Here is a 27,404-nt window from a genome sequence, read left to right on the forward strand (position 1 = left end):
CCATCCCAGATTTTTCCTTTGGTGGAGCAGCCACAGCTTCCCTGGGAATTTCACCCCAAAATCCCTCCCAACCCTCCCCATTCCCATTTTTCCTGTCCATTCCCATTTTTCCTGGGAAGCTGGAGGGGATTTGGGAACCAGGGATGTTTTGGGGTCTTTTATTCAATATGGGATTTCTTTCCTCAATTCAAACCTGCTTTTTCATGAAAAAAAATATATATATATATATTTATTCCATTCCCTTCTTTCCCAGAGTATCCATGAGGAGTTGTGAGATAATTTTTTTTAAATTTTTTTGGGGGGAAAAAACTAAATTCAAGCACAAGCAAAAAGTTTTCAAGCTGGCTTTAATCATCTCCACTTGCTGCCCCAATACTGTACATGCAAAGCCAATTAAAAGGTGAATAATTCAGCTTTTCCTCCCTTTGTTTTGTTGGTTTTTTTTTGAGGGGAGGAAAAATGTCAGGAATATTTTACAAAACAACGTGCGCCCTCAGAGCCGTCAGTCCCGCAGATAGAAACCACAAAAATACAAGAGTTTGACATTTAAGAAAGGACCACACGCACACACATAGAAAACGGGACAGGACACAGGTAGAAAATCCCATTTGCTCGTTTTTTTTTTTGAAATATTCCCACTTTTCTGTCGCCATCCCAAACCCATCCCCCTGCTCTTGGAGGGGCTCCAAGGATGCTCCAGGTCCCCCCTGGCCGGTGATTTTTGGGGAGGGTGGAGTTGTGGAATGGGAGGAATCTGTCATTAAACCCAGCTGGGCATCAATTGTTCAATGATGCTCCCAGAAATCCTAAAATCTGCTCCCAGAAACCCTGAAATACCCAAGGAAAATCTTCCCGTCCACCTTCTCATTCAGCGCCAATTAACTCGTGCTTAATTAAGCTCTGACACTCCCCCCCTCCCTCTCCTTTCATGCAAATTTTGGGGGATTTGAGGCTAAAATGTGAAGGATTTTCAAATCCTTGTGGGGTTTTTGCACTTTCACCCCTGTCCCTCCTTTCAGCCTCGGCTTCCAAGGGTTTGGAATTTCTGTCAGAGCTCTCCTTGCCTTTAATCCCTCATCATTCCCACCCTCTTATTCCCTTTTATTTTATTTTTAATGGATCCAAACCAGTCTGAAATTCCACCATTTTATTCCCCTTCAAACTTTTTAGGGGGAAGCTGAGTGGAAAGATTTCTAATTCTGGATAAAATCCCTTCCATTTGGAATGGAAATCCAGAATTTTTGCATGGTTTCAACACTCCCAAACTTCCCTTTGCCCACTCCTAAAAATCCATCGGAGTTTTTTTTTTCCCCTTTTTATTTCCCTGGTGCTGCTGCCAACCTGAATTCCAGGAGAAATTCCCAACTTTCTTTTTCCCCCTTTTATGTGTAAAATTTGAGGGATTAATGACAGATTCCAGAGTCCTGGACCATCCTGAACATTCCAGGCATGAATTCCGAGCTGGGGAGGAGGATGATGATGATGATGATGATGATGATGATGATGATGATGGGATGGGGAAAGATTCTCTCCTTTCATGAAAAGATCAAAGCCCTTTAAGAAAACAAGGCCACCAACTTCAAAGTGCTCTGAACATTCAGGGGCTCCCCCTTGGGGTCGGGAATTCCTTCGGGACATTCCCTGGGGTGGGAATTGTGCCCTTCCGAGGGCTTTGGAAAGGGAATTGTGCCCTTCCAAGGGATTTGGAGAGGAATTTGGAAAGGGATTTGTGCCCCTCCAAGGGATCTGTGCCTTCCAAAGGCTTTGGATAGGGAATTGTGCCTTTCCAAGGGATTTGGAAAGGGATTTCTGCCCATCCAAGGGATTTGGAGAGGGAATTGTGCCCATCCAAAGGCATTGGAAAAACACTGATGCCCCTCCAAAGGCATTGGAAAGGGATTTGTGCCCTTCCAAGGGATTTGGGAAGGGATTTGTGCCCATCCAATGCCTTTGGAGAGGAATTTAGAGAGGGATTTGTGCCTTTCCAAAGGCTTTGGACAGGGATTTGTGCCCATCTAAGGGCATTGGAAAGGGAATTGTGCCTTTCCAAGGGCTTTGGAAAAGGATTTGTCCCCCTTCCAAGGGATTTGGAAAGGGATTTCTGCCCATCCAAGGGATTTGGAGAAGGATTTGTGCCCCTCCAAGGGCTTTGGAAAAGGACTTGTGCCCATCCAAGGGATTTGGGAAGGGATTTGTGCCCCTCCGAGGGCTTTGGAAAAGGAATTGTGCCCTTCCAAGGGATTTGGGAAGGGATTTGTGCCCCTCCGAGGGCTTTGGAAAAGGACTTGTGCCCTTCCAATGCCTTTGGAGAGGAATTTAGAGAGGGATTTGTGCCTTTCCAAGGGCTTTGGGAAAGGAGTTGTGCCCTTCCAAGGGATTTGGAAAAGGATTTGTTCCCATCCAAGGGCTTTGGAGAGGGATTTGTGCCCCTCCAAGGGCATTGGAAAAGGATTTGTGTCCCCTCCAAGGGCATTGGAAAAGGATTTGTTCCCGCCCAAGGACCCTGGACAGGGAATTGTGCCCCTCCAAGGGATCTGGACAGGGATTTGTGCCCTCCCAAGGGTGGGAGCAGCGCTGGATTTCGGAGCCGAGCCCCGAGCCCACCCCTGGGAAGGTTTTGGGGGGCTCAGGGCAGCCCTGGAGACAGGGAAGGTGGAAAAGGGGCCCAGGGATCCCTCTGGATCATCCCTCCAACCCCAGGATCCCTCTGGATCATCCCTCCAACCCCAGGATCCCTCTGGATCATCCCTCCCACCCCGGGATCCCTCTGGATCATCCCTCCAACCCCAGGATCCCTCTGGATTATCCCTCCCACCCCAGGATCCCTCTGGATCATCCCTCCAACCCCAGGATCCCTCTGGATTATCCCTCCCACCCCAGGATCCCTCTGGATCATCCCTCCCACCCCGGGATCCCTCTGGATCATCCCTCCCACCCCAGGATCCCTCTGGATCATCCCTCCAACCCCAGGATCCCTCTGGATCATCCCTCCCACCCCAGGATCCCTCTGGATCATCCCTCCAACCCCAGGATCCCTCTGGATCATCCCTCCAACCCCGGGATCCCTCTGGATCATCCCTCCAACCCCAGGATCCCTCTGGATCATCCCTCCAACCCCAGGATCCCTCTGGATCATCCCTCCCGCCCCGGGATTCCCTTGCCTCGGGCTCAAATCCCAAAGGGAGCAGGGTTGGGAGCTGCCCACCCCAATCATGGATTGCTTTTCATTCCACAGGGAAACAAAAACAACACAAAAAAAACCAACCCAAAAATAAAACCCTGGATGTGGCCGAGTGCACAAGCTCTGGGTCCTGAAGGAATGGAAAAAGTGGGGAAAGGGAAGGATCCAAGGAAAAGGGAAGGATCCAAGGGAAAGGGAAGGATCCAAGGAAAGGATCCAAGGGAAAGGGAAGGATCCAAGGGAAAGGACCCAAGGAAAAGGGAAGGATCCAAGGGAAAGGATCCAAGGAAAAGGGAAGGATCCAAGGGAAAGGGAAGGATCCAAGGGAAAGGGAAGGACCCAAGGAAAAGGGAAGGATCCAAGGGAAAGGAAAGGATCCAAGGGAAGGATCCAAGGAAAAGGAAAGGATCCAAGGGAAGGATCCAAGGAAAAGGAAAGGATCCAAGGGAAAGGGAAGGACCCAAGGAAAAGGGAAGGACCCAAGGAAAAGGGAAGGACCCAAGGGAAAGGATCCAAGGAAAAGGGAAGGATCCAAGGGAAAGGATCCAAGGAAAAGGGAAAGGATCCAAGGGAAAGGGAAGGACCCAAGGAAAGGGAAGGATCCAAGGGAAAGGATCCAAGGGAAAGGGAAGGATCCAAGGGAAAGGATCCAAGGGAAAGGGAAGGATCCAAGGGAAGGATCCAAGGGAAAGGGAAGGACCCAAGGGAAAGGGAAGGATCCAAGGGAAAGGAAAGGATCCAAGGGAAAGGGAAGGACCCAAGGGAAAGGGAAGGATCCAAGGAAAAGGGAAGGATCCAAGGGAAAGGGAAGGATCCAAGGGAAAGGAGAGGATCCAAGGGAAAGGGAAGGATCCAAGGGAAAGGATCCAAGGAAAAGGGAAGGATCCAAGGGAAAGGATCCAAGGGAAAGGGAAGGATCCAAGGGAAAGGATCCAAGGAAAAGGGAAGGATCCAAGGGAAAGGGAAGGACCCAAGGAAAAGGGAAGGATCCAAGGGAAAGGGAAGGACCCAAGGGAAAGGATCCAAGGAAAAGGGAAGGATCCAAGGGAAAGGGAAGGATCCAAGGGAAAGGAAAGGATCCAAGGAAAAGGGAAGGATCCAAGGAAAACGAAAGGATCCAAGGGAAAGGGAAGGATCCAAGGGAAAGGAAAGGACCCAAGGGAAAGGGAAGGATCCAAGGGAAAGGAAAGGATCCAAGGGAAAGGGAAGGATCCAAGGGAAAGGGAAGGATCCAAGGGAAAGGGAAGGATCCAAGGGAAAGGAAAGGATCCAAGGGAAAGGGAAGGATCCAAGGGAAAGGGAAGGATCCAAGGGAAAGGAAAGGACCCAAGGGAAAGGGAAGGATCCAAGGGAAAGGAAAGGATCCAAGGGAAAGGGAAGGATCCAAGGGAAAGGGAAGGATCCAAGGGAAAGGAAAGGATCCAAGGGAAAGGATCCAAGGGAAAGGGAAGGATCCAAGGGAAAGGGAAGGATGAGGTATAGCAACAAGCGGAGCTCCAGGCCCTGGGGCAGCACTGGGATCTCCTGGATTCTCCTGGATTCTCCTGGAGTCCATCCCGGTGTTCCTGAGGGATGCACCCACCACGTGGAGGTTCCTCAGCCACCCAGACCAACACTTGGACGCTTTTCTGCGTCTTTTTCAACCCAAAATCTTCCTCAGGTGAGCGGGATCGTCCCCTCAGAGTGACCCCCAAAATTCCAACCCTGTTATTTTGGATGCTTTTTCTTTTCTTTTTTTTTCCCTCAAAAGTCTTTCCTGCAGCTTTTCAACTCCTAAAAGTGATTTTCACACCTTTAACCAACCAGCCAAGGATTGGGAGGGGGTTTCTCCATGAAAAAGAAGAAATCCTGCCCTGTCCATGGCAGTGTCCCAGGATGGGGCTTGGAGCAGCCTCTGAGGGGCTGGAATTTGATGGATTTTTGTCTTTCCCACCCAAACCAGCTCGGGGTTTGTGGAGCAGAGGGAAAACTTCCAGTTGGAACATCGGGAAAGGCCTTGCTGCCCTTGGCACAGCAGGAAAATTCTCCAGAATTCTCCAGATCCATCTGCAGCCGTGAAATCCCCAGGGAAAGCAGGGAGAGATCTTCCCATCCATGAGGAAAAACAAATTCAGGTTGGATTCAGCCCACTGTTCCTTAATTCTGGTATTTTCCACACCAATCCAGAGCTTCCCACATCCAGACATTTCCCATCCATCCAGAAAGTCAACTGGAAAAAAACAAAATTTCCACCTGGAAAAAAAAAAAAACATCCTTGGTGCAGTTTTTTTGGTGTGAGGGAAAAAAATCCTTCCTGGGATTTGTAAATCCAGGTGGGAATGGTGGGATCCAGGCTGGATTTCCTAAATTGTGGTGTCAGGCAGTGAACAGAAGGGATTTCAAGGGAATCCTGGTCCCATTCCTGAGGAATTCCTGCTCTGGGTGGAATTCAGAGCTGGGAAAGGTGGAGGGGATTTTGGGGGATTTTTTTTCCTCCCCTCTCTGGTGCTCTGTGGCAGTAGATTCAGGGATTTGCTGCTGGATTCCATTGGATTTTGGGAAAACTCCACCCAAACCTCCTCTCCCAGGTTTCTCAGCGTGCCCTGGTGGGGATGGAACAGCAGCTGATCCCAAATTCTTGGAGATTTTCCCTGGATTTTGGCAAATTTGGTCCATTCCAAACCAAACTCAAGCCTGGAATTTTGGAGTGTTCTCTGTGCTTTGTGTGATTTTGTCAGCTTGCAGGGGATGTTCCAGCATCATCCCAAGAATTTTATTTTAATTTTTTTTAATCAAATCCATCCTCGTGATTCCAGCTGGGGGTTTGGATTTCAGTGCTGGCACTGTCAGGTGGGGGCTGGGTGTGAAATGAGCTGCAAAACTGATGTAATTCCATATTTATTCCTCTTTCTAGGAAAAAATTAAAAAATAAAATCTCTGGCAAATCCAGTGATTCGGATTCCTTTTTCTCAATAGGAAATAGAGAAAACCATCGAGCTCTAAATTCCTTCCAGGGAATTTTGCAAAATCGAATTGCGCGTCAAAAAAAAAAAAAAAAATGCCCTTTGTGAGAAAACATTCACCCAGAAAAACAACAAAAAAACCAACTTTGGAGTGCAGGAATTTATCCTGGGATGGAATTCACTTCCTCAGGAGCTGGCACAGGGCTCAGTTTGGGATTTCTGGGTGTCTTGGCCGTGTTTTTCTCCTTGTTTGAGGAAGGAAAACATCTGACACGAGCTCCTGAGAAATGAGAAGTTGGTGTCGCAACCCAAACGTGGCCCAGTCCTGGTTTCTCCCCCAGTTTGGGTTTCCCACACCAGTTTGAGGTGGGACATTGCTGGGGCACTGGGAGGGAAGGAGGGAATGTTTTCCTGGATTTTGGTGTCACTCCATGGAGGGCTGCGCTTTGTCCTTGTCACCCCCAACTCACAAAACCAAAATCTTTGGGGTTTTCCTCGTTCCCAGGTGGAATTTCGCTAAAATCTCACCAAAAAAATCCTCACAAAAATCTTTGGGTTTTCCTCGTTCCCAGGTGGGATTTCGCTAAAATCTCACAAAAAAAAATCCTCACAAAAATCTTTGGGGTTTTCCTCGTTCCCAGGTGGAATTTCACTAAAATCTCACACAAAAAAAAAATCCTCACAAAAATCTTTGTGTTTTCCTCATTCCCAGGTGGAATTTCGCTAAAATCTCACCAAAAAATCCTCACAAAAATCTTTGGGTTTTCCTCATTCCCAGGTGGAATTTCGCTAAAATCTCACCAAAAAAATCCTCACAAAAATCTTTGTGTTTTCCTCATTCCCAGGTGGAATTTCACCGGGATTTTTCCAGCAGAAAACCAAGAAACCAAGAAAACCACAAAACCAAGCCGGTGCTGGCCCCGTTGGCCGCGCTGTGCTGATTCCCCCGCCCCTGCTCCCGTCAGGCGCGGCCGTGGGATGTTCCTGGGATGTTCCTGGGATGTTCCTGGCAGCCAGGACGGAGCGGGGAATGCGGGGAATGTGGGAAGCTGTGCCCACGCCAGCAGCACAAGGTCCCTGCTCAGCTCCCAGCTCTGCCCACGCTCCTGCTCCGTGCCTGGGCACCCTCAGAGTTGGAGTTTTCCCACCGCTCAGGGTTGGAGTTTTCCCGTCAGAACCGAGTTGGTGAAGCCGGAGGGAAGAGCAGCAGCTCGGAGGAGCAGGAAGCTTTTCCTTTTGGGATGCTTTCCCTCGTGGAGAGTCGAAAATCTGAGCCTCTTGGAATTCTGTTTGCTGTGATTCCGTGTTGGCTTCGTGGAATTGCTCCGTGCTCGGGAGGGAACATCGAGTCCAGGCTGTTGTTTGTTCCTGTCTCAGCACTCAGGGCACTGAGTTTGTTCCCCAAACCACCAGAGATTCAGGACATCCCGTATTCCCAGAGGTCTCCATCCAGGAATCACAGCCCAAACTCCTCCTCCTCGGGTTTCATTCGTCACGGTGGGAAAAGATGAACTTTTCCCCATCCCAGCTCAGCAGGATCCAGACAATTCCCATCTGGGTGGTTTGGAATTGGCAAAGTGCCAGCAGCAGCTCCGAGTCCCCGTCACGATGGCACCAAAGCTGTGGCAGTGCCATCGTGGACTGGCCACAGCACAGAGTCCTGCTGGCCACGGTTCTGGGGCTGTGGAACCCCAAGTGTGGCTTTGGAGACCTCAGAGTTGGAGTTTGGAGACCCCAGAGTTGGAATTTGTAGACCCCAAAGTTGGGGTTTGTAGACCTGCAGATCTGGTTGGTAGGCTCCTAAGTTTGGGGATTTGTGAACCCCAAGATTTGGGGTTGTGGAACTTTGGGGTTATGGAACCCCAGGTTTGGGTTGGTGGAACCCCAGTTTTGGACTTCTGGACCCCAAGGTTTGGATTTGTGAACCCTCAGGTTTGGATTTATGATTGCCCAGATCTGGATTGGTGAACCCCTAAGTTTGGGGTTGTGGAACTTCGGGATTATGGAACCTCAGGTTTGGGTTGGTGGAACCCCTGGTTTGGGTTGGTGGAACCCCTGGTTTGGGTTGGTGGAACCCCTGGTTTGGACTTGTGGACCCCAAGATTTGAGATTGTGGAACTTTGGGGCTATGGAACCCCAGGTTTGGGTTGGTGGAACCCCACATTTGAGGTTATGGAACACCAAGTTTGGGTTTTTGAGCCCCCAGATTTGGAGTTATGCAACCCCACAATTGGGGTCGTGGACCTCAAGGCTTGGATTTGTGAACCCTCAGGTTTGGGTTTGTGGACCCCGGGGACTGGATTTATGATTCCTCCCCCAGATTTGGATTTGTGGACCCCAGCTTTGGGGTTGAGGACTCCAAAGTTTGGGTTTTTATGGAGCCCCAGATTTGGGGTTGAGGACTCCCAGGTTTGGTTTTATGGAGCCCCAGGGTTTTGGGGTTGGGTTTTGGAGGGAACAGCTTCATCCCCAGAGTCTTTTCCTTCAGGTTTGGGTTTGTTCTGCTGTGGCTGAGCTGGTTCTTCATTCCCGGCGCCAACAGGAGAAGCCCGGGCGGGTTTGTTGTGCTCTGTGCATCGTGGAATTCCGTGTTTTGCCAAGAAAGAATCCTATAAAAAAACCCCCAAACCATGCTGTGGGGTGCTTTGTGGTGAAGACTGAAGGTCAGAGCCAGCCCCATGAAATTCCCCATGAACCTCTTGTCCTCTTCCAGTCTCCTCATCTTTTGGTGTTATCGGGATTTTGTTCCTTCTCTCTTGGGAACTGATCCTTCAGGACAGTCATTGGATTTAGGAAATATTTGATGAAGAAACCAAGAGTTTCTAGTGGTGTCTCCCCTGAGTAATTTCAGCAAATTTCAATAGGCACCTTCAAAAAAAGCTTCCGTAAATTCCCGGGTTTGCTACAAGAACTGGATCCCATCGGAGGGAACCAAAATGCTGCTTGGGAAAACAAACAAAACGAACAAAAAAACCCCAAAAACGCTCACCCCGCTAAGGAACTCCTCTGTCTGCCCCCCGAATCCCAGAGCTGCCCTTGAGGTGTCCCCCTGGGGAGAACCAGGGGTGGATTCTGCTCCTGATTGGAATTCAAACATCCAGGAGGGAATCCCAGCTCTCCAGAAGGGTGTCCCAAGCCCAGGGATGTCCCAGACCTCGAGGGGAGCGTGATGGAGCCCGGGAAGGGAATCCCAAAGCTTGGGAAGGGAATCCCAGAGCTTGGGAATCTCAGAGCTTGGGAAGGGAATCCCAGAACTTGGGAATCCCAGAACTTGGGAATCCCAGAGCTTGGGAAGGGAATTCCAGAACTTGGGAATCCCAGAGCTTGGGAAGGGAATCCCAGAACTTGGGAATCCCAAAGCTTGGGAAGGGAATCCCAGAGTTTGAGAAGGGAATCCCAGAACTTGGGAAGGGAATCTCAGAACTTGGGAATCCCAGAGCTTGGGAAGGGAATCCCAGAGTTTGGGAAGGGAATCCCAGAACTTGGGAATCCCAAAGCTTGGGAAGGGAATCCCAGAGCTTGAGAAGGGAATCCCAGAACTTGGGAATCCCAAAGCTTGGGAAGGGAATCCCAGAGCTTGGGAAGGGAATCCCAGAGTTTGGGAATCCCAGAGCTTGGGAATCTCAGAACTTGGGAATCCCAGAGCTTGGGAAGGGAATCCCAGAGTTTGGGAATCCCAGAGCTTGGGAAGGGAATCCCACAGCTTGAGGAGGACAGCCCGGTCTGGAGGAGGAGGAGATCCCAGCTCCAAGGAGGGCATCTCCAGGAGGGGATCCAAGATCTTGGGGAGGTCATCCCAGCCCTCAGGGAAGGAATCCCAAGCTCGAGGAGAGCATTCCAGACCTCAAGGAGAACATCCCAACCCCAGCAGGGACTTCCCAGACCCCAAAGAGGGACAGCCAGACCTCAAGGAGGACATCCGAGATCTGAGGAGAGCGTTCCAGCTCCATGGAGAACATCTCCGTTCCAAGGAGGACATCCCACCTCCAAGGAGAGTGTTCCAGCTCCATGGAGAACAACTCAGTTCCAAGGAGGACATCTCAGCTCCGAGGAGAACATTCCAAACCTCGAAGAGAACATCTCTGCTCCAAGGAGGACATTTCAGCTCCAAGGAGGACATGACATCTCAGCTCCGAGGAGAACATTCCAGACCTCAAGGAGAACATCTCAGTTCCAAGGAGGACATCTCAGCTCCGAGGAGAACATTCCAGACCTCGAAGAGAACATCTCTGCTCCAAGGAGGACATTTCAGCTCCAAGGAGGACATGACATCTCAGCTCCAAGGAGAGCATTCCAGACCTCAAGGAGAACATCTCTGCTCCAAGGAGGATAACTCAGCTCCAAGAAGAGTATTCCAGACCTCGAGAAGAACATCTCAACTCCAAGGAGAACATTCCTGCTCCAAGGAGAACATCTCAGCTCCAAGGAGGACATCTCAGCTCCAAGGAGAGCATTCCAGACCTCAAGGAGAACATCTCTGCTCCAAGGAGCATAACTCAGCTCCAAGAAGAGTATTCCAGACCTCGAGAAGAACATCTCAGCTCCAAGGAGAGCATTCCTGCTCCAAGGAGAACATCTCAGCTCCAAGGAGGACATCTAACTCCAAGGAGAACATTCCTGCTCCAAGGAGGACATCTCGGCTCCAAGGAGAGCATTCCAGACCTCAAGGAGAGCATCCCAGCCCTCCAGCTGGGAAGGAGAGGGCTGGGAGGCAGGTGATCCACCAGGATCCTGATGTTCCTGCTCCGCTGTGTCACCTTCTCCCTCCTCCTCTTCCCACCAGGCATTCCCAGAGTTTGTCCTTCGGGTCTGGCTTTGGCCGCACACGAGGAGAAGCCCAGTGGACACCGAGGGGAGGCCAGTGCCCCTTTCCCTGTCCCCTCTTGCTTTGGCAATGGTCACAGGCTACATGCTCCCGGGAAAACCCAAAGAAACCCCAAAAATTGGGGGAAAAAAAACGTTAAAAAAAAAAAAAACAAAGGCAGGGAAATGGCCACCAAAAGTGCTGGGAAAGCGACCAAACGGGATGAGACTGGCAGATGTTCCCGGTCCACCCGGAGTTCTCTTGGGTATTGCAGTGAATGTGTTGTTAGCACGTGGCAAAGCTACATAAGAGAAGATGCTACATTCCTTGGAAAACAAAAAAATAGTGCTGAGTTGGATCTGCTCTGAGTCCGGTGGGGTTTTCCCCTTGGAAAGCCACCTCTTCCTGGGAGGCAGGGAAAGGGAGACCTCGAGGAGGGCATTCCAGATCCCAAAGATGCCATCCCAACCTTGAGGAGAGCATTCCAGGTCCCAAAGAGCCATCTCAACCTTGAGGAGAGCATTCCAGGTCCCAAAGAAGCCATCTCAACCTCGAGGAGAGCATTCCAGGTCCCAAAGAGGCCATCCCAACCTCGAGGAGAGCATTCCAGGTCCCAAAGAAGCCATCCCAACCTCGAGGAGGGCATTCCAGGTCCCAAAGAAGCCATCTCAACCTCGAGGAGAGCATTCCAGGTCCCAAAGAGGCCATCCAGACCTCAAGGAGGGCATTCCAGGTCCCAAAGATGCCATCTCAATCTTGAGGAGGGCATTCCAGATCCCAAAGATGCCATCCCAACCTCGAGGAGGGCATTCCAGGTCCCAAAGAGCCATCTCAACCTCGAGGAGAGCATTCCAGGTCCCAAAGAGGCCATCCAGACCTCAAGGAGGGCATTCCAGGTCCCAAAGATGCCATCTCAATCTTGAGGAGGGCATTCCAGATCCCAAAGATGCCATCCCAACCTCGAGGAGGGCATTCCAGATGCCCAAGAGGCCATCCAGACCTCAAGGAGGGCATTCCAGGTCCCAAAGAGGCCATCCAGACCTCAAGGAGAGCATTCCAGGTCCCAAAGATGCCATCTCAACCTCGAGGAGAGCATTCCAGATGCCAAAGAGCCATCTCAACCTCGAGGAGGGCATTCCAGGTCCCAAAGATGCCATCCCAACCTCGAGGAGAGCATTCCAGATCCCAAAGATGCCATCTCAACCTCAAGGAGAGCATTCCAGGTCTCAAAGAGCCATCCCAACCTCGAGGAGGGCATTCCATATCCCAAAGAGACATCCCAACCTCGAGGAGAGCATTCCAGGTCCCAAAGATGCCATCCCAACCTCGAGGAGAGCATTCCAGATCCCAAAGATGCCATCCCAACCTCGAGGAGGGCATTCCAGGTCCCAAAGATGCCATCTCAACCTCAAGGAGGGCATTCCAAGTCCCAAAGAGCCATCTCAACCTCAAGGAGAGCATTCCAGGTGCCAAAGATGCCATCCCAACCTCAAGGAGGGCATTCCAGGTCCCAAAGAGCCATCCCAACCTCAAGGAGGGCATTCCAGGTCCCAAAGATGTCATCCCAACCTCGAGGAGAGCATTCCAGATGCCAAAGAGGCCATCCCAGATCTCAAGGAGGGCATTCCAGGTCCCAAAGAAGCCATCTCAACCTCGAGGAGAGCATTCCAGGTCCCAAAGAGCCATCTCAACCTCGAGGAGAGCATTCCAGGTCCCAAAGATGCCATCCAGACCTCAAGGAGGGCATTCCAGGTCCCAAAGAGGCCATCCCAACCTCAAGGAGAGCGTCCCAAACTTGAGGAGACCATCCCAAGGCCGAGACAGATAAAGGGACCTCGTCCTCAGCCAGGCTCTGGTTGGGACAGAGCTGGGAGCTCCCAGGATGAGGTTTGGGAACAGTCTTGGGGTCGTTGGCAGTCGCAGCCCTCAGGGAGGAATTTTCACCTCTCCTTCCCCCCCCTGCCTCACACCCAGTCCTTGCTCCCTCTCCCTTCCCAGGGAGGGCATCCAGTGGGGGAAGGAGATTGAAAATTAAAAAAAAAAAAAGGAAAAAAAACCCCAAAAAATAAGGATATTTACAGCTCTCCACGACCAGTTCTGCAAGGTCTGCTTGGATGTCTCCTGGCCCATCCTCCCAGCCTCTCTACGGGCAGGAGGGGCTGGTGGAGCTCTCCAGGGAGGACTGGGAGAGGCGCCGGGTCAGGGGTCCGATGCTGGAGTCGGCCAGGGAGGAGGTTGGGAAGAGTTTGTACCAGCCCGAGACGGCGCTGGAGAGATCCAGCTCCTCCAGGATGATCTGGGCCATCCCCATGAAGCACTTGTGGTCCATGCGCCCGTAATCGCCCCACACGATCACCTGCGGGCAGGGAACGGGTGATGGAGACGGGAGCTGTGGGGAAAATCCTGCCCAGGTGGAAAAACCATGCTGGGGAAGGTCTGAGGGGTGGCAGGAAGGGCTCTGGGGATCCCTGGAATTGCTCCTCTCACCCTGTCAGGGTGGGGAGGTCCTGGCATGGGGCATTCCAGACCCCAAAGAGGCCATCCCAACCTCGAGGAGACCATCCCAGCCCTGAGGAGAGCATCTCAACCCCGAGGAGACCATCCCAGCCCTGAGGAGAGCATCTCAACCCCGAGGAGACCATCCCAAACTTGACGAGAGCATCTCAACCCCGAGGAGAACATCCCAAACTGGAAGACACCATCCCAAACCCAAGGAGAGCATCCCAACCGCAAGCAGGGCATCCCAGACCTTGAGGAGAACATGCTGGACCTCAAGGAGAACATCCCAACCTCGAGGAGACCATCCCAAACTTGAGGAGAGCATCTCCACCCCGAGGAGAACATCCCAAACTGGAAGAAACCATCCCAACCCCAAGGAGAGCATCCCAACCCCAAGCAGGGCATCCCAAACCTTGAGGAGAACATGCTGGACCTCAAGGAGAACATCCCAACCTCGAGGAGACCATCCCAAACTTGACGAGAGCATCTCAACCCCGAGGAGAACATCCCAAACTTGAGGAAACCATCCCAACCCCAAGCAGGGCATCCCAGACCTTGAGGAGAACATCCCAGACCTCAAGGAGAACATTTCAGATCCCAAAGAGGCCATTCCAACCTCAAGAGCATCCCAGCCCTGAGGAGAGCATCCCAACCCCAAGTAGGGCATTCCAGACCTCCAGGAAAATATTCTGGACCTCAAGGAGAACATCCCAACCTGAAGCAGGGCATCCCAACCCTAAGCAGGGCATCCAATACCTTGAGGAGAACATCCCAGACCTCAAGGAGAACATTGCAGATCCTAAAGAGGCCATCCCAACCCCAAGGAGAGCATCCCAACCCCAAGCAGGGCATTCCAGACCTCCAGGAAAACATGCTGGACCTCAAGGAGAACATCCCAACCTCAAGGAGAGCATCCCAAACTTGAGGAGAGCATCTCAACCCCGAGGAGAGCATCCCAACCTCAAGGAGATCATTCCAGATCCCAAAGAGGCATCAGCCATCCCAACCCCATGGTGAGCATCCCAAACTCGAGGAAACCATTCCAACCCCATGGAGAGTATCCCAAACTTAAGCAGGGCATTCTAGACCTCCAGGAAAACGTCCTGGACCTCAAGGAGAACATCCCAACCCCAAGGAGAGCATCCCAACCCTAAGCAAGGCATTCCAGAGCTTAAGGAGAGCATCCCAACCCCAAGCAGGGCATTCCAGACCTTGAGGAAAATATCCCAGACCTCAAGGAGAACATCTCAACTCCAAGGAAAGCATCCCAACCCCAAGCAGGGCATTCGAGACCCCAAGGAGGGCACCCAAACCTCAAGGAGAACATCCCATCTCCAAGGAGGACATCCCAGCCCACAGAAGCTGTGGCTGTCCCACCCCTGGCAGTGTCCCAGGAAAGGCTGGATGGGCTCAGAGCCACCTGGCACAGGGGAAGGTGACCCTGCCCACCTGCAGGACTTTGCCCTGGGGACTCTCCTCGAAGAGCAGGGGCTGCTGGTACGAGGGGTCGCAGGTTTTCTTCACCACCTTGGTCTTCTTCTTGGCCAGGCAGACGCCGTTCTCCAGCAGGTAAACCTTCACATAGGTGGCTGCCGTGGGAAACAGGGACAAGCAGGGACGTGGAGCAGGATCCTGGCGTGATCCCAGCATGGCACCCACCCTGCCCCTCCACAGCCACCTACCAGGGATGCACTTGGAGCCCATCTTTGGGATGAGCCCCCTGGCCTGGATCACGTCCACCTCGAGCTGCCCGTTGCGGTCAGCCATGCCCACGTGGACATCTCCTGCAAGGGGGGACACGCCTTCAGGGCCCTGCCTGATGGTCACCTCCCCCTGGGGACGGCCACAGCCTCATGTCCCCACCACCAGTGGGATCTGGGCACCCTCACACCCAGAGTCCCACTGGATGCCTGGTTTGTTGGGAATTGGGGGATAGGAAGGAGCTTGGAGAGATCTGGGTGGGAGCTCCACCACCCCACTGGTTCCATCCCTGTCACTGGAATTTTATCCCTCATGGTGGGAATAAAGCTGGGATTTACCCAGGCTGGGTGATCCTCAGGAAAAGGAGAGGCTGAGACAGGAGGGATCAGGGGCCAGGAACTCTCAGGGGTCCAACCACACCTTTCCTTTTCCCTTTTCCTTTCCCCTTTTCCTTTTCCCTTTCCCCTTTTCCCTTTCCCCTTTTCCCTTTTCCCTTTCCCTTTCCCTTTCCCCCTTTTCCTTTCCCCTTTCCCCTTTCCCCTTTCCCCTTTCCCCTTTCCCCTTTCCCCTTTCCCCTTTTCCCTTTCCCTTTTCCCCTTACCTGTTTTCCCTTTCCCATTCCCATTCCCTTTCCCTTTCCCTTTCCCTTTCCCTTTCCCTTTCCCTTTCCCTTTCCCCTTTCCCCTTTCCCCTTTCCCCTTTTCCCTTTCCCATTCCCATTCCCTTTCCCTTTCCCTTTCCCTTTCCCTTTCCCTTTCCCTTTCCCTTTCCCTTTCCCTTTCCCCTTTCCCCTTTTCTCCTTTCCCCTTTTCCCTTTCCCCTTTTCCCTTTTCCCTTTCCCTTTCCCTTTCCCCCTTTTCCTTTCCCCTTTCCCTTTCCCCTTTCCTTTTCCCCTTTCCCCTTTCCCCTTTTCCCTTTCCCCTTTCCCTTTTCCCCTTACCTGTTTTCCCTTTCCCATTCCCATTCCCTTTCCCTTTCCCTTTCCCTTTCCCTTTCCCTTTCCCCTTTCCTCTTTCCCCTTTCCCTTTCCCCTTTTCCCTTTCCCATTCCCTTTCCCTTTCCCTTTCCCTTTCCCTTTCCCTTTCCCTTTCCCTTTCCCTTTCCCCTTTCCCCTTTTCTCCTTTTCCCTTTCCCCTTTTCCCTTTTCCCTTTCCCTTTCCCTTTCCCTTTCCCTTTCCCCTTTCCCCTTTTCTCCTTTCCCCTTTCCCCTTTCCCCTTTTCCCTTTTCCCTTTCCCTTTCCCTTTCCCTTTCCCTTTCCCTTTCCCCTTTTCCCTTTCTCCTTTTCCCTTTCCCTTTCCCTTTCCCTTTCCCTTTCCCTTTCCCTTTCCCTTTCCCTTTCCCTTTCCCTTTCCCTAAACTTCCCTGAATTTCCCTCCTTCTGGAATTTACTCAGGACCATCTCCCAGTACCACAGGGACAGGGCAGGGGACAGGACAGGGGACACAAGCCAGCTCTTCCCATTCCCAGCATCACCAACCCTGGCAGATCCGGGGTCACCTTGGGATGTGTCCCCAGCTGCTGCTGCTGGCTGGGAATTCACACTTGGGGCGCAACTTTTGATCCCCATTTGGGATTTCAAAGGGAAAAGAGGGACAGAAGGTGAGGTTTGGCTCCAGGATGCTCGAAAAGGAAGCCCAGGGATGAGGAAGCCTCGGGAAAAGGCAGAGCCGCTGCTTCTCGGGGATGCCCTGCCCCATCCATAGGGCAGAGCAACCCCAAACACCCCGGGATGTGCTGGGATGGAGCCTTGCGAATAAACACGCGGCATTTTGGAATAAACACGCGGCATTTTGGAATAAACACGCGGCTTCTTTGCCATTCCCTCCCTTCGGAGCCTCCCCTGCTCACCCATCGGGGGGGTCGCCAGGGTTTGCCGCCCCACGAGCTGCCCCGGCCCCAGCCCGTCGAGGAAATCGCTGAACTGGCTCTCGGCTCCCAGCCGCGTGGTGGGGAAGATGAACCTGCAAAGGATTTTCATGGAGTGGAGCATCCCTGTGCCAGGAGGGCTCCCGGTGGCCTCTCCCCATCCCTGCCCCGTTCCTTACGTGCCGTCGGAGCTGTTGCTGTTGGTGCTGCCGTCCGTGGACTCCCGGCTGCCCTGCCGGGTCACCCTGGTCCTCATCTCCACGGCGATGCCGGTCTCGGTGCTCCTGCGGATGGTGCTGCGCAGCTTTTTGGGGCCGCCCTCTGCAATTGGAGGTGGGGTCAGCTCCAGTTCCTGTCCCCAGCCCTTCTCTGCCTTCCTGTTTTCCTGTTTTCCATCGTTCCAGGGAGTTCTGCACCGTTCCCTGGGTGAATTCCCATGGGATCCTGCACGGACACACCGCGGTGCGCCAGGAGAGGAGAGCCAGGGGCTGGCTCCGTGTCCCCGTGTCCCCATTCCATCTGCCACAATGTCACCGTGGCTTTGCGTGGCTGAGAGTCCTCTCTGCGACTGACACCTGCCCCACTCACCCCACCAGAGCTGGCACCGTCCATGGGCCTCCAAATTCCCCGTGCCAGAGGGGACAGGAAGCCGCAATGCCACAGCCCCAATGCTCCTGATGTCCCCTTTCTCCACCCTCGCTGTGCCTCTGTCCCTGTGCCAAAGGGGACAGGATCCCACCATGCCACAGCCACAACGCTCCTGATGTCCCCTTGGCCTTCAGAACCCCCCTGTGCCCCCATCCCCATACCAGAGGGGACAGGAACCCACAATGCCACAGCCACAATGCTCCTGATGTCCCCTTTGTCCATCCCCTTGTCCTCCAAAATCCCTGTCCCCATGCCAGAGGGGACAACCTGCAATGCCACAGCCCCAACACTCCTGATGTCCCTTTCTCCACCCTCCCTGTGCCCCTGTCCCCATGCCAGAGGGGACAGCCACCTGCAGGTGTGGGCACAACCCCAAAGCTGTCTGATGTCCCCTTGGCCTCCAAAATCACCATGTCCTTGTCCCCATACCAGAGGGGACAACCCAAAATGCCACCTTGTGGGGACAGCCCCAACACCACCTGATGTTCCCTTGGCCTCCAAAACCCCCCTGTGCCCCTGTCCCCATGCCAGAGGGGACAACAATCCACGATGTCAGAGCCTCCTGATGTCCCATTTCTCCATCCCCTGGTCCTCCAAAATCCCTGTCCCCATGCCAGAGGGGACAGCCTGCAGTGCCAGAGCCCCAACACTCCTGATGTGCCCTTTTGCCACACCAATGGCTTCCAAAATCCCTGTCCCCATGCCAGAGGGGACAGCCTGCAGTGCCAGAGCCCCAACACTCCTGATGTGCCCTTTTGCCACACCAATGGCTTCCAAAATCCCTGTCCCCATGCCAGAGGGGACAATCCGCAGTGCCACAGGTGTGGGCACAGCCCCAGCACCACCTGATGTCCCCTTCCCTCCACCCCCTCCCCTGGTGGTGGCAGATGGCAGCAGCAGGAGGAGGAGGGTGGCACGAGCAGCCACCCCTGGCACTGTCCCCAGGCCCTGCTGTGTGACCATGTGTGAGTGGTGGCATTGCCAGCTTTGTCCTGCTCGTTCAGGGCTGTCCCCACGCAAGGGTTTGCCCGGTCCTGGCAGCTCCCTGGAACTGCCTTAAAATGTAGGGAAAAATTAACTGGGGAGTGATTGAAGCTGTTAGAATTATAAAATGTATATAATTATAATTATATTATTTTATAATATTATAATATATGCATTATATATATATTATATATTTATATTATACATATAGCATATGTTATATACAGTATATTATATACATATATAATATGCATTCTATAGATGTAATATATATTATATGTTATATGTTATATGTTATATATTATATATTATATATTATATAATATACCTTATTATAATATAAGGCATTTGGGTCCCCTTTTTTGGGGTGTCATTTTTCAGGTGCAGTTTTTTGGGTGTAGATTTTTTTGGATGTCATTTTCAGGTGTAGGTTTTTCTTAGGTGCCATTTTTTTGGGGGGGTGTCATTTTTTTGAGTGCAGTTTTTTGGGTGTCATTTTTAGGCACCATTTTTGGGGTGTCTTTTTTGGGTGTCATTTTCAGGCACCATTTCTCAAGTACCATTTTCAGACGCCACCATCACACGTGGGCAACCAAATCCTGCCTGGTGGCCACCTCAAACCTCAACAAGAGGATCAGGGAGACCTTTCACCAGTCTGGTTGAGCTGCAGGGTCATTTTTTGTTGGGTGCCATTTTTGGGCGTCGTTTTTTTGGGTGTCATTTTTGGGCACAATTTTTCTGACGCCATTTTGGGCACAGTTTTTTTGGGTGTCATTTTTGAGGTGTCATTTTCGGATGTAATTTTTAGGTGCCATTTTTTGGGTGTAGTTTTTTGGGTGTCATTTTCAGGCACCATTTCCCAGGCGCCATTTTTCAGACGCCTCCACCACACGCGAGCAACCAAATCCTGCCTGGTGGGGGATCATGGTGGCCTCTCACTGGTCTGGTTGAGCTGCAGGGTCATTTTTTGGGTGTGTTTATTTTGAGTGTCATTTTTAGGCACCATTTTTGGAGCGTCATTTTTGGATGTCTTTTTTTTAGGTATAGTTTTTTGGGCGCCATTTTCAGGCGCCATTCCTCAGGCACCATTTCTCAACGCCACCATGACATGCAGGCAACCAAATCCTGCCTGGTGGCCACCTCAAACCCCAAGAAGAGGATCAGGGAGACCTTTCACCAGTCTGGTTGAGCTGCAGGGTCATTTTTTGTTGGGTGCCATTTTTGGGCGTCGTTTTTTTGGGTGTCACTTTTGGGCACAATTTTTCTGACGCCATTTTGGGCATAGTTTTTTTGGGTGTCATTTTTGAGGTGTCATTTTCGGATGTAATTTTTAGGTGCCATTTTTGGGGTGACACTTTTGGGTGTAGTTTTTTGGGTGTCATTTTCAGGCACCATTTCCCAGGCGCCATTTTTTAGACGCCTCCATCACACGCGGGCAACCAAATCCTGCCTGGTGGGGGATCATGGTGGCCTCTCACTGGTCTGGTTGAGCTGCAGGGTCATTTTTTGGGTGTGTTTATTTTGAGTGTCATTTTTAGGCACCATTTTTGGAGCGTCATTTTTGGCTATCTTTTTTTTAGGTATAGTTTTTTGGGCGCCATTTTCAGGCGCCATTCCTCAGGCACCATTTCTCAACGCCACCATGACACGCGGGCAACGAAACCACGCCTGGTGGCCACCTCAAACCCCACGAGGGGGATCAGGGCGGCCTCTCACCGGTCTGGTTGAGCTGCAGGGTCATTTTTTGGGTGTGTTTATTTTGAGTGTCATTTTTAGGCACCATTTTTGGATGTCTTTTTTTTAGGTATAGTTTTTTGGGCGCCATTTTCAGGCGCCATTCCTCAGGCCCCATTTCTCAATGCCACCATCACACGCGGGCAGCCAAACCATGCCTGGTGGCCACCTCAAACCCCACGAGGGGGATCAGGGCGGCCTCTCACCGGTCTGGTTGAGCTGCAGGGTCATTTTTTTGGGTGTGTTTATTTTGAGTGTCATTTTTAGGCACCATTTTTGGAGCGCCATTTTCGGATGTCTTTTTTTTAGGTATAGTTTTTTTGGGCGCCATTTTCAGGCGCCATTCCTCAGGCACCATTTTTAGACGCCACCATCACACGCGGGCAATCAAACCATGCCTGGTGGCCACCTCAAACCCCACGAGGGGGATCAGGGCGGCCTCTCACCGGTCTGGTTGAGCTGCAGGGTCATTTTTTGGGTGTGTTTATTTTGAGTGTCATTTTTAGGCACCATTTTTGGATGTCTTTTCTTAGGTATAGTTTTTTGGGCGCCATTTTCAGGCGCCATTCCTCAGGCACCATTTTTAGACGCCACCATCACACGCGGGCAACCAAACCATGCCTGGTGGCCACCTCAAACCCCACGAGGGGGATCAGGGCGGCCTCTCACCGGTCTGGTTGAGCTGCAGGGTCATTTTTTGGGTGTGTTTATTTTGAGTGTCATTTTTAGGCACCATTTTTGGATGTCTTTTTTTTAGGTATAGTTTTTTGGGCGCCATTTTCAGGCGCCATTCCTCAGGCACCATTTTTAGACGCCACCATCACACGCGGGCAACCAAACCATGCCTGGTGGCCACCTCAAACCCCACGAGGGGGATCAGGGCGGCCTCTCACTGGTCTGGTTGAGCTGCAGGGTCATTTTTTGGGTGTGTTTATTTTGAGTGTCATTTTTAAGCACCATTTTTGGATGTCTTTTCTTAGGTATAGTTTTTTGGGCGCCATTTTCAGGCGCCATTCCTCAGGCACCATTTTTAGACGCCACCATCACACGCGGGCAACCAAACCATGCCTGGTGGCCACCTCAAACCCCACGAGGGGGATCAGGGCGGCCTCTCACCGGTCTGGTTGAGCTGCAGGGTGCTCTTGCTCCACTGGGACAGCCCCACGATGGCCACCATCTTGGCGCCCAGGCTGGAGCGCCGCTTCTTGCTGGCGGTGACGGTGACGGAGACGGAGTCGGCGCTGCCGCGCGCGCTCTTCTCCAGGCTGTACATCTCGCCGCTGATGCTGGAGCTGCGCACCACATTCCGGGCAGACGAGGAGCTGGCATCCCCGTTGAACATGGTCAGCGCGCCCGCCGGCACCGGCACCGGCTCTGCTGCCCGGGATCAGCTGCGGGGACAAGTTGGGGACATGGAGAGGTTGTGGCATCGATGCCACGGAAGGGTTAAAAAATCCAGGAAGTTCAGGTGGGCATGACCCACTGAGGGGTGGAAATTAGGGAGGGGTTTTTTCCACTGGGAACTCTCCAGGCTTGCTCAGGAGCATTCCCAAGGATGCCAGAGCTCCAGGGATGCACAGGGTGGGATTTTGGGGTATCTCTGCAGGATTGGATGATTTTGTGGGTTCCTAATCTCAATATATTTTGAGATTTTTCCCCCACCCATGGGAGCAGCAGGAAGGAACTCCCCAGGCTCCCTCAGGAGCATTCCCAAGGCTGCCAGAGCTCTAGGATTGCTTGAACACCACTCCCAGGGATGGGATTTTGGGGTGTCTGTGAAGAACACAATCTGTGTTGGATTGGATGATCTTTGTGGGTTCCTAATCTCAATATATTTTGAGATTTTTCCCCCACCCATGGGAGCAGCAGGAAGGGAACTCCCCAGGCTCCCTCAGGAGCATTCCCAAGGCTGCCAGAGCTCTAGGATTGCTTGAACACCACTCCCAGGGATGGGATTTTGGGGTGTCTGTGCAGGACCAGGGGTTGGACTGGATGATCTTTGTGAGTTCCTTTAATCTCAGTATATTCCAAGATTTTTCCCCCATTCATGGGAGCAGCAGGAAGGAACTCCCCAGGCTCCCCCAGGAGCATTCCCGAGGATGCCAGAGCTCCAGGGATGCACAGGGTTGGGATTTTGGGGTGTCTGTGAAGAACACAATCTGTGTTGGATTGGATGATCTTTGGGGGTTTCTTTAATCTCAACATATTTCGAGATTTTTCCCCCACCCATGGGAGCAGCAGGAAGGAACTCCCCAGGCTCCCTCAGGAGCATTCCCGAGGCTGCCAGAGCTCTAGGATTGCTTGAACACCACTCCCAGGGATGGGATTTTGGGGTGTCTGTGCAGGACCAGGGGTTGGACTGGATGATCCTTGTGGGTTCCTTTAATCTCGGTATATTCCAAGATTTTTCCCCACCCGTAGGAGCAGCAGGAAGGGGTGAGGAACCCTGGGGTGAACATCCAGCCCTGCCTCAGCTCCCTGCAGGACCCAGACACTCCCAACATCCAGGAGACACCTGGATGGGCAGAAGGCTCTGAGTGCCACCAGCCTGCCCAGCCAGGGGTGAGGGGTCCCTTGGGTACAGCCCCATCCATCCCTGAGGACACCCAAAATCCCAAAATCCTATCCAGCCAAGGTTTCCCTGCACATCCCCTTCTCCAGACCTTCCACATCTGCACATCTGCAGGTGATGGGATGGGAATCCCTGGATGGGAGCACCAGGGGTGGATGGCAGAGCTCCCACACGGCCCTGCTGCCTTCCCTTGGCCATGAATATTTAAAACTCCAGCAGGATGGAGCATCCATCTTCCAGGGAAAGGTGAATTATTAACTGCAGGCCAAGTGAAGCCACTTTGTGATAATGGATGGAGGCAGCGCCTGGAAAAATGTTTCTCTTTCAGGAGAGAGGGATGGGGAGTGGGGCAGGGTGGGGGCTCAGCTGGGATGAGACCTGATGGGAATCATGGATGAGGCCTGGCAGGAGCTGTGGGATCAGCTCCAGCACCGCTGAACTCGTGGATTTATCAATGGCAGGGCTGAGTGGGTGATTGGTCATTAATATCATTAATTAATGGCTGGGGTTTTCCCTCCTGGCTCTGGCCAGGCATTGACCCACGGCCTTGCCCCCACTGCTGGTGCCCAGGGGGGCTCAGCACTGACCCCCAGATCAGAAGGATGGATCTCTGGGATAAAGCCATCGGTGTGGGATGTATCCCAGCTCCAGAGGGATGGATCCTCTGGGATAAAGCTGTTGGTGTGGGATGTATCCCAGCTCCAGAGGGATGGAGACCCTGGGATAAAGCTGTTCTAGGGGGATGAGCCCCAGCTCCAGAGGGATGGAGCCCTTGGATAAAGCTGTTGTTGTGGGATGTATCCCAGCGCCAGAGGGATGGAGCCATTGGCATTCCCAGCTCTGGATCTGCCCCATCACAGCCCTGTGTTGATGTCCAGCACCTCCTCAAGGAGGGGTCAGGGCTGATCTGCTGCCTTGGGGACCTTTGGGGTGACACTTCCCAATGCCACCCTCCGCTCTCAGGCTCCAACCCTGCTGCAACCCCTGAGTTTTCCCTTAGGATGCACCTGACACAGGGAATGGTTCCCAAACTGAGCCCCGTGCCTCAGTTTCCCCACCAGCAATCCTGGCTTAGGCTGTGCCTGAACAAACACAAATCCCTCTGCACCAGGGCTCAGCCAGGCCCAGCCCAGGCCCCTCCACGCTCCAGGTGAGAAATCCCTGTGAGAACCCAGCCCTGCAGGCCCAGGAGAGCACACAGGGCTCCTGTTGCTGCTCCAGCCGCCCAGAGAGCACCAGGCTCTGGTGGGAGCAAATTAGATCAGGAGAGCAGAGCGCTAATGGGATCATTTCCAATGCAACACACACAGGGATAATCCACTGCAAAGGAAGCCGAGCGGCTCCTCAGCCCGAAGGGAGGATTTGCTTTCCCCTGCCCGTGGTTTTACCCCGTATCTCCCTGCACAATCTGTTTCTACCCAGAGTGGGTGCTGGGTGGGGGGTTCAGGGGTGCCTGGTGCTGAGATGAGCTGGGCTGGAGATTGGGTTTGAGTGCTGGAGAGTGTGGCTGTCACAGCTGAGCTGGCCTTGGCACAGCCACAGCATCCTCAGTATCACCACAGCATCCTTGGCACGGCCACAGCATCCCCAGCACTACCCTTAGCATGGCCACAGCATCCTTGGCATGGCCACAGCATCCTCAGTATCACCACAGCATCCTTGGCATGGCCACAGCATCCTCAGAATCCCCACAGCATCCTCAGTATCACCACAGCATCCTGAGCACCACCACAGTGCCCTCAGTATGGCCACAGCAACCTCAGTATGGCCACAGCATCCTCAGTATGGCCACAGTGCCCTCAGCACCACCATAATGCCCTCAGCGTGGTCACAGCATCACTGATGCCACCACAAAATCCTTGGCACAGCCACAGCATCCTTGGTGCCACCACAGCATCCTCAGCACCACCACAGTGCCCTCAGCATGGCCACAGCATCCTCAGTGTCACCACAGTGCCCTCAGTATGATCACAGCATCATTGATGCCACCACAGCATCCTTGGCATGGCCGTGGCATCCTCAGCATCACCACAGCATCCTTGGCATAGCCACAGCACTCCTGATGCCACCACAGCATCCTCAGCACTACCACAACATCCTCAGCCACAGTGCCCTCAGCCACAGCACTCCTGATGCCACCACAGCACCCTCAGCACTACCACAGTGCCCTCAGCACAGCCACAGCATCCTTGGTGCCACCACAGCACCCTCGGCACCACCACTGCATCCTCAGCATGGCCACAGTGCCCTCAGCATGGCTACAGCATCACTGATGCCACCACAGCATCCTTGGTACCATCACAGTACCCTCAGCATGGCCACAGCATCTCTGGCATGGCCACGGCACCCCTGATGCCACCACAGCATCTCTGATGCCACAACAGCATCCTCAGCACTACCACAGTGCTGTCAGCATGGCCACAGTGCCCTCAGCACCACCACAGCATCCTTGTCATGGCCACAGCATCCTTGGTACAATCACAGCATCCTTGGTGCCACCACAGCACCCCTGGTGCCACCACAGCACTCCTGATGCCACCACAGCATCCTCAGCACGGCCACAGCATCTCTGGCAGGGCCACGGCACCCCTGATGTCACCACAGCACCCTCAGCACAGTCACAGCATCCTTGATGCCACCATAGCACCCTCGATGCCACCACAGCCCCCTCAGCATGGCCACAGCATCTCTGGCATAGCCACGACACCCCTGATGTCACCACAGCACCCTCAGCACAGTCACAGCATCCTTGATGCCACCATAGCACCCTCGATGCCACCACAGCCCCCTCAGCATGGCCACAGCATCTCTGGCATGGCCATGGCATCTCCGATGCCACCACAGCACCCTTGGCATAGCCAAGGCATCCTCAGCATCACCACAGCATCCTTGGTGCCACCACAGCCCCCTCAGCATGGCCACAGCATCTCTGGCATGGCCACGGCACCCCTGATGCCACCACAGCCCCCTCAGCCCCGCTGCTGAACCCCCAGCCCCGCTCTGCCCCTGCCCCTTCCCGGCAGCGCGGGGGGAGTCACGGAACCGCAGATCTTTCCCTTCAAACACCAATTTCCCGTTCCCCTCCGTGTGTTCATTCCCGGATCCCGAGCCAGCGATGCTCGGAGCCATCCGCCGTGACGCCGCATCCATCCCCGCCACGGGAACCGCGTCCCGAGCTCCCGGGGCAGCGCCGCAGCCCCCGCAGCGCTCACCGCCACCACGCTCCGTCCTTGCGGGAAACACCGAGCACCGGCAGCCCCCGGGAGCTCCCCGGAGAGCCCGAGGGACGCACGGAGCCCGAGGGATGCACCGGCAGCCGTGTCATGGCTGGAGCATCCCCGGTGGATGAGGCCAAGCGGCAGGAAAATCGGGATCCCTGTTGCGTGTGGATGGCGGGGGCCGAGCTCTGCCCCTCCCCGCTGGTGGCACCCCCAAAAAATATTAAAATAAAATAAGAGATGGAGGCGTCTTACCGGCCCTGCGCCGGGGAGGAGGAGGAGGAGGAGGAAGCTCGGCTCAGCTTCCCAGCCCCATCCCGGCCGGATCCGGAGGGTGCCAGGGCGGGTGAAGCTTTCCAGGGTTCTGGAGAGCCGGGGCTGTGCTGGCGCTGCTTCAGCATCTCCCTCAGCATCTCCATGGTTACACGGCTGACCCAGTTCTCCTCCCAGCCCCGAGCAGGGCCACAGTGGTCCCGCGGGGTGGGATGGGCTGGGAGCATCCCTGGGCTGGGATTCAGGGAGCTGATGACACCCCTGGATCCCTACGGATGCTGTGGGGATGGGAAAAGTGGGGCTCGAGGCAGGACAGGGGGGCACAGGTGACCAGGCAGTGCCAGGGGGGCTGCAGATGTGGGAACCTGGGGCTGGGAGGCAGTGATGGCCCCAAATATGGCACAGAAACAGGAATGAGGGGCAAAATATTGATGGGAAAAATGAGAAAAGCTCTGGAGAAGGAGGGAACAGCCCTGCAGGTGCCCCCACACAGGTGGGAAAAGAGGAGGAGGAGGAGGAGGAAGATGCTAAATGAGCACGGTGGGGGTGGCTGGGAATGCTGCCTTGCCAGGGAAGGAGGCAGAGGGATTTTGAGAGCTGTTTGCTCCCTCAAAACCATCAAGGGAAAAATGGGGCTGGAAACCCTGGCAGTGGGGCAGGAAATTCTTCCTGTCCTCGTGAGCCTGGGGCTGCCTCGAGCCTGGAGGGAGAGCACTGAAAACTGTGCATGTCTGGAGCAGGTAAATCCTAAAATCAGCTTTTTTTGAGAGTAAAAAGGTTGCCAGAGCTGCCACCCCAAGGCCCTGTCTGGGCAACAGCACACCAGGACAAGCTGCAGCATCCCAGCTCCCACACACCTGCTCCTGCAGGAATTTGGGAATAAGGCAAGGCTTATTTCCCCTAAAAGTATTTCATTCTAATTAATTGCTTCAGTTTTGATAGGCAGCTGCTTGTATAATTTTAATTGCCCAACAAGGGCTA

General features: G+C 53.4%; 1 protein-coding gene across 17 annotated transcripts; it reads right to left on the bottom strand.

Moving 5' to 3' along the window:
• Positions 1-330: 330 nt before the first annotated feature.
• RIMS3 (regulating synaptic membrane exocytosis 3) lies at positions 331-26,872 on the bottom strand. Of its 17 annotated transcripts, XM_074555692.1 has the most exons (11): positions 26,406-26,872; positions 21,477-21,751; positions 17,174-17,315; positions 16,977-17,089; positions 15,109-15,210; positions 14,876-15,015; positions 12,580-13,283; positions 12,212-12,293; positions 12,050-12,171; positions 11,724-11,886; positions 4,902-11,436 (listed from the first exon to the last, which is right to left on the bottom strand). In XM_074555692.1, exons 2-7 carry the CDS (start codon positions 21,700-21,702, stop codon positions 13,071-13,073), a joined length of 936 nt encoding a protein of 311 aa, XP_074411793.1. In that variant the 5' UTR covers positions 21,703-21,751; positions 26,406-26,872; the 3' UTR covers positions 4,902-11,436; positions 11,724-11,886; positions 12,050-12,171; positions 12,212-12,293; positions 12,580-13,070. The 17 variants fall into 17 exon arrangements, with proteins under 17 accessions (XP_074411787.1, XP_074411778.1, XP_074411777.1 ...); XM_074555686.1 differs by lacking the exons at positions 11,724-11,886; positions 12,050-12,171; positions 12,212-12,293; ... (4 more) ...; positions 21,477-21,751; positions 26,406-26,872 and having other exon boundaries at positions 331-11,355; positions 12,580-12,619; positions 12,661-13,047; XM_074555677.1 differs by lacking the exons at positions 12,050-12,171; positions 12,212-12,293; positions 12,580-13,283; ... (4 more) ...; positions 21,477-21,751; positions 26,406-26,872 and having other exon boundaries at positions 331-10,584; positions 10,786-11,436; positions 11,724-11,858.
• Positions 26,873-27,404: the final 532 nt, after the last annotated feature.

Source organism: Zonotrichia albicollis, chromosome 20 (assembly GCF_047830755.1).
Source record: "Zonotrichia albicollis isolate bZonAlb1 chromosome 20, bZonAlb1.hap1, whole genome shotgun sequence".
Lineage (NCBI taxonomy): Eukaryota > Metazoa > Chordata > Aves > Passeriformes > Passerellidae > Zonotrichia > Zonotrichia albicollis.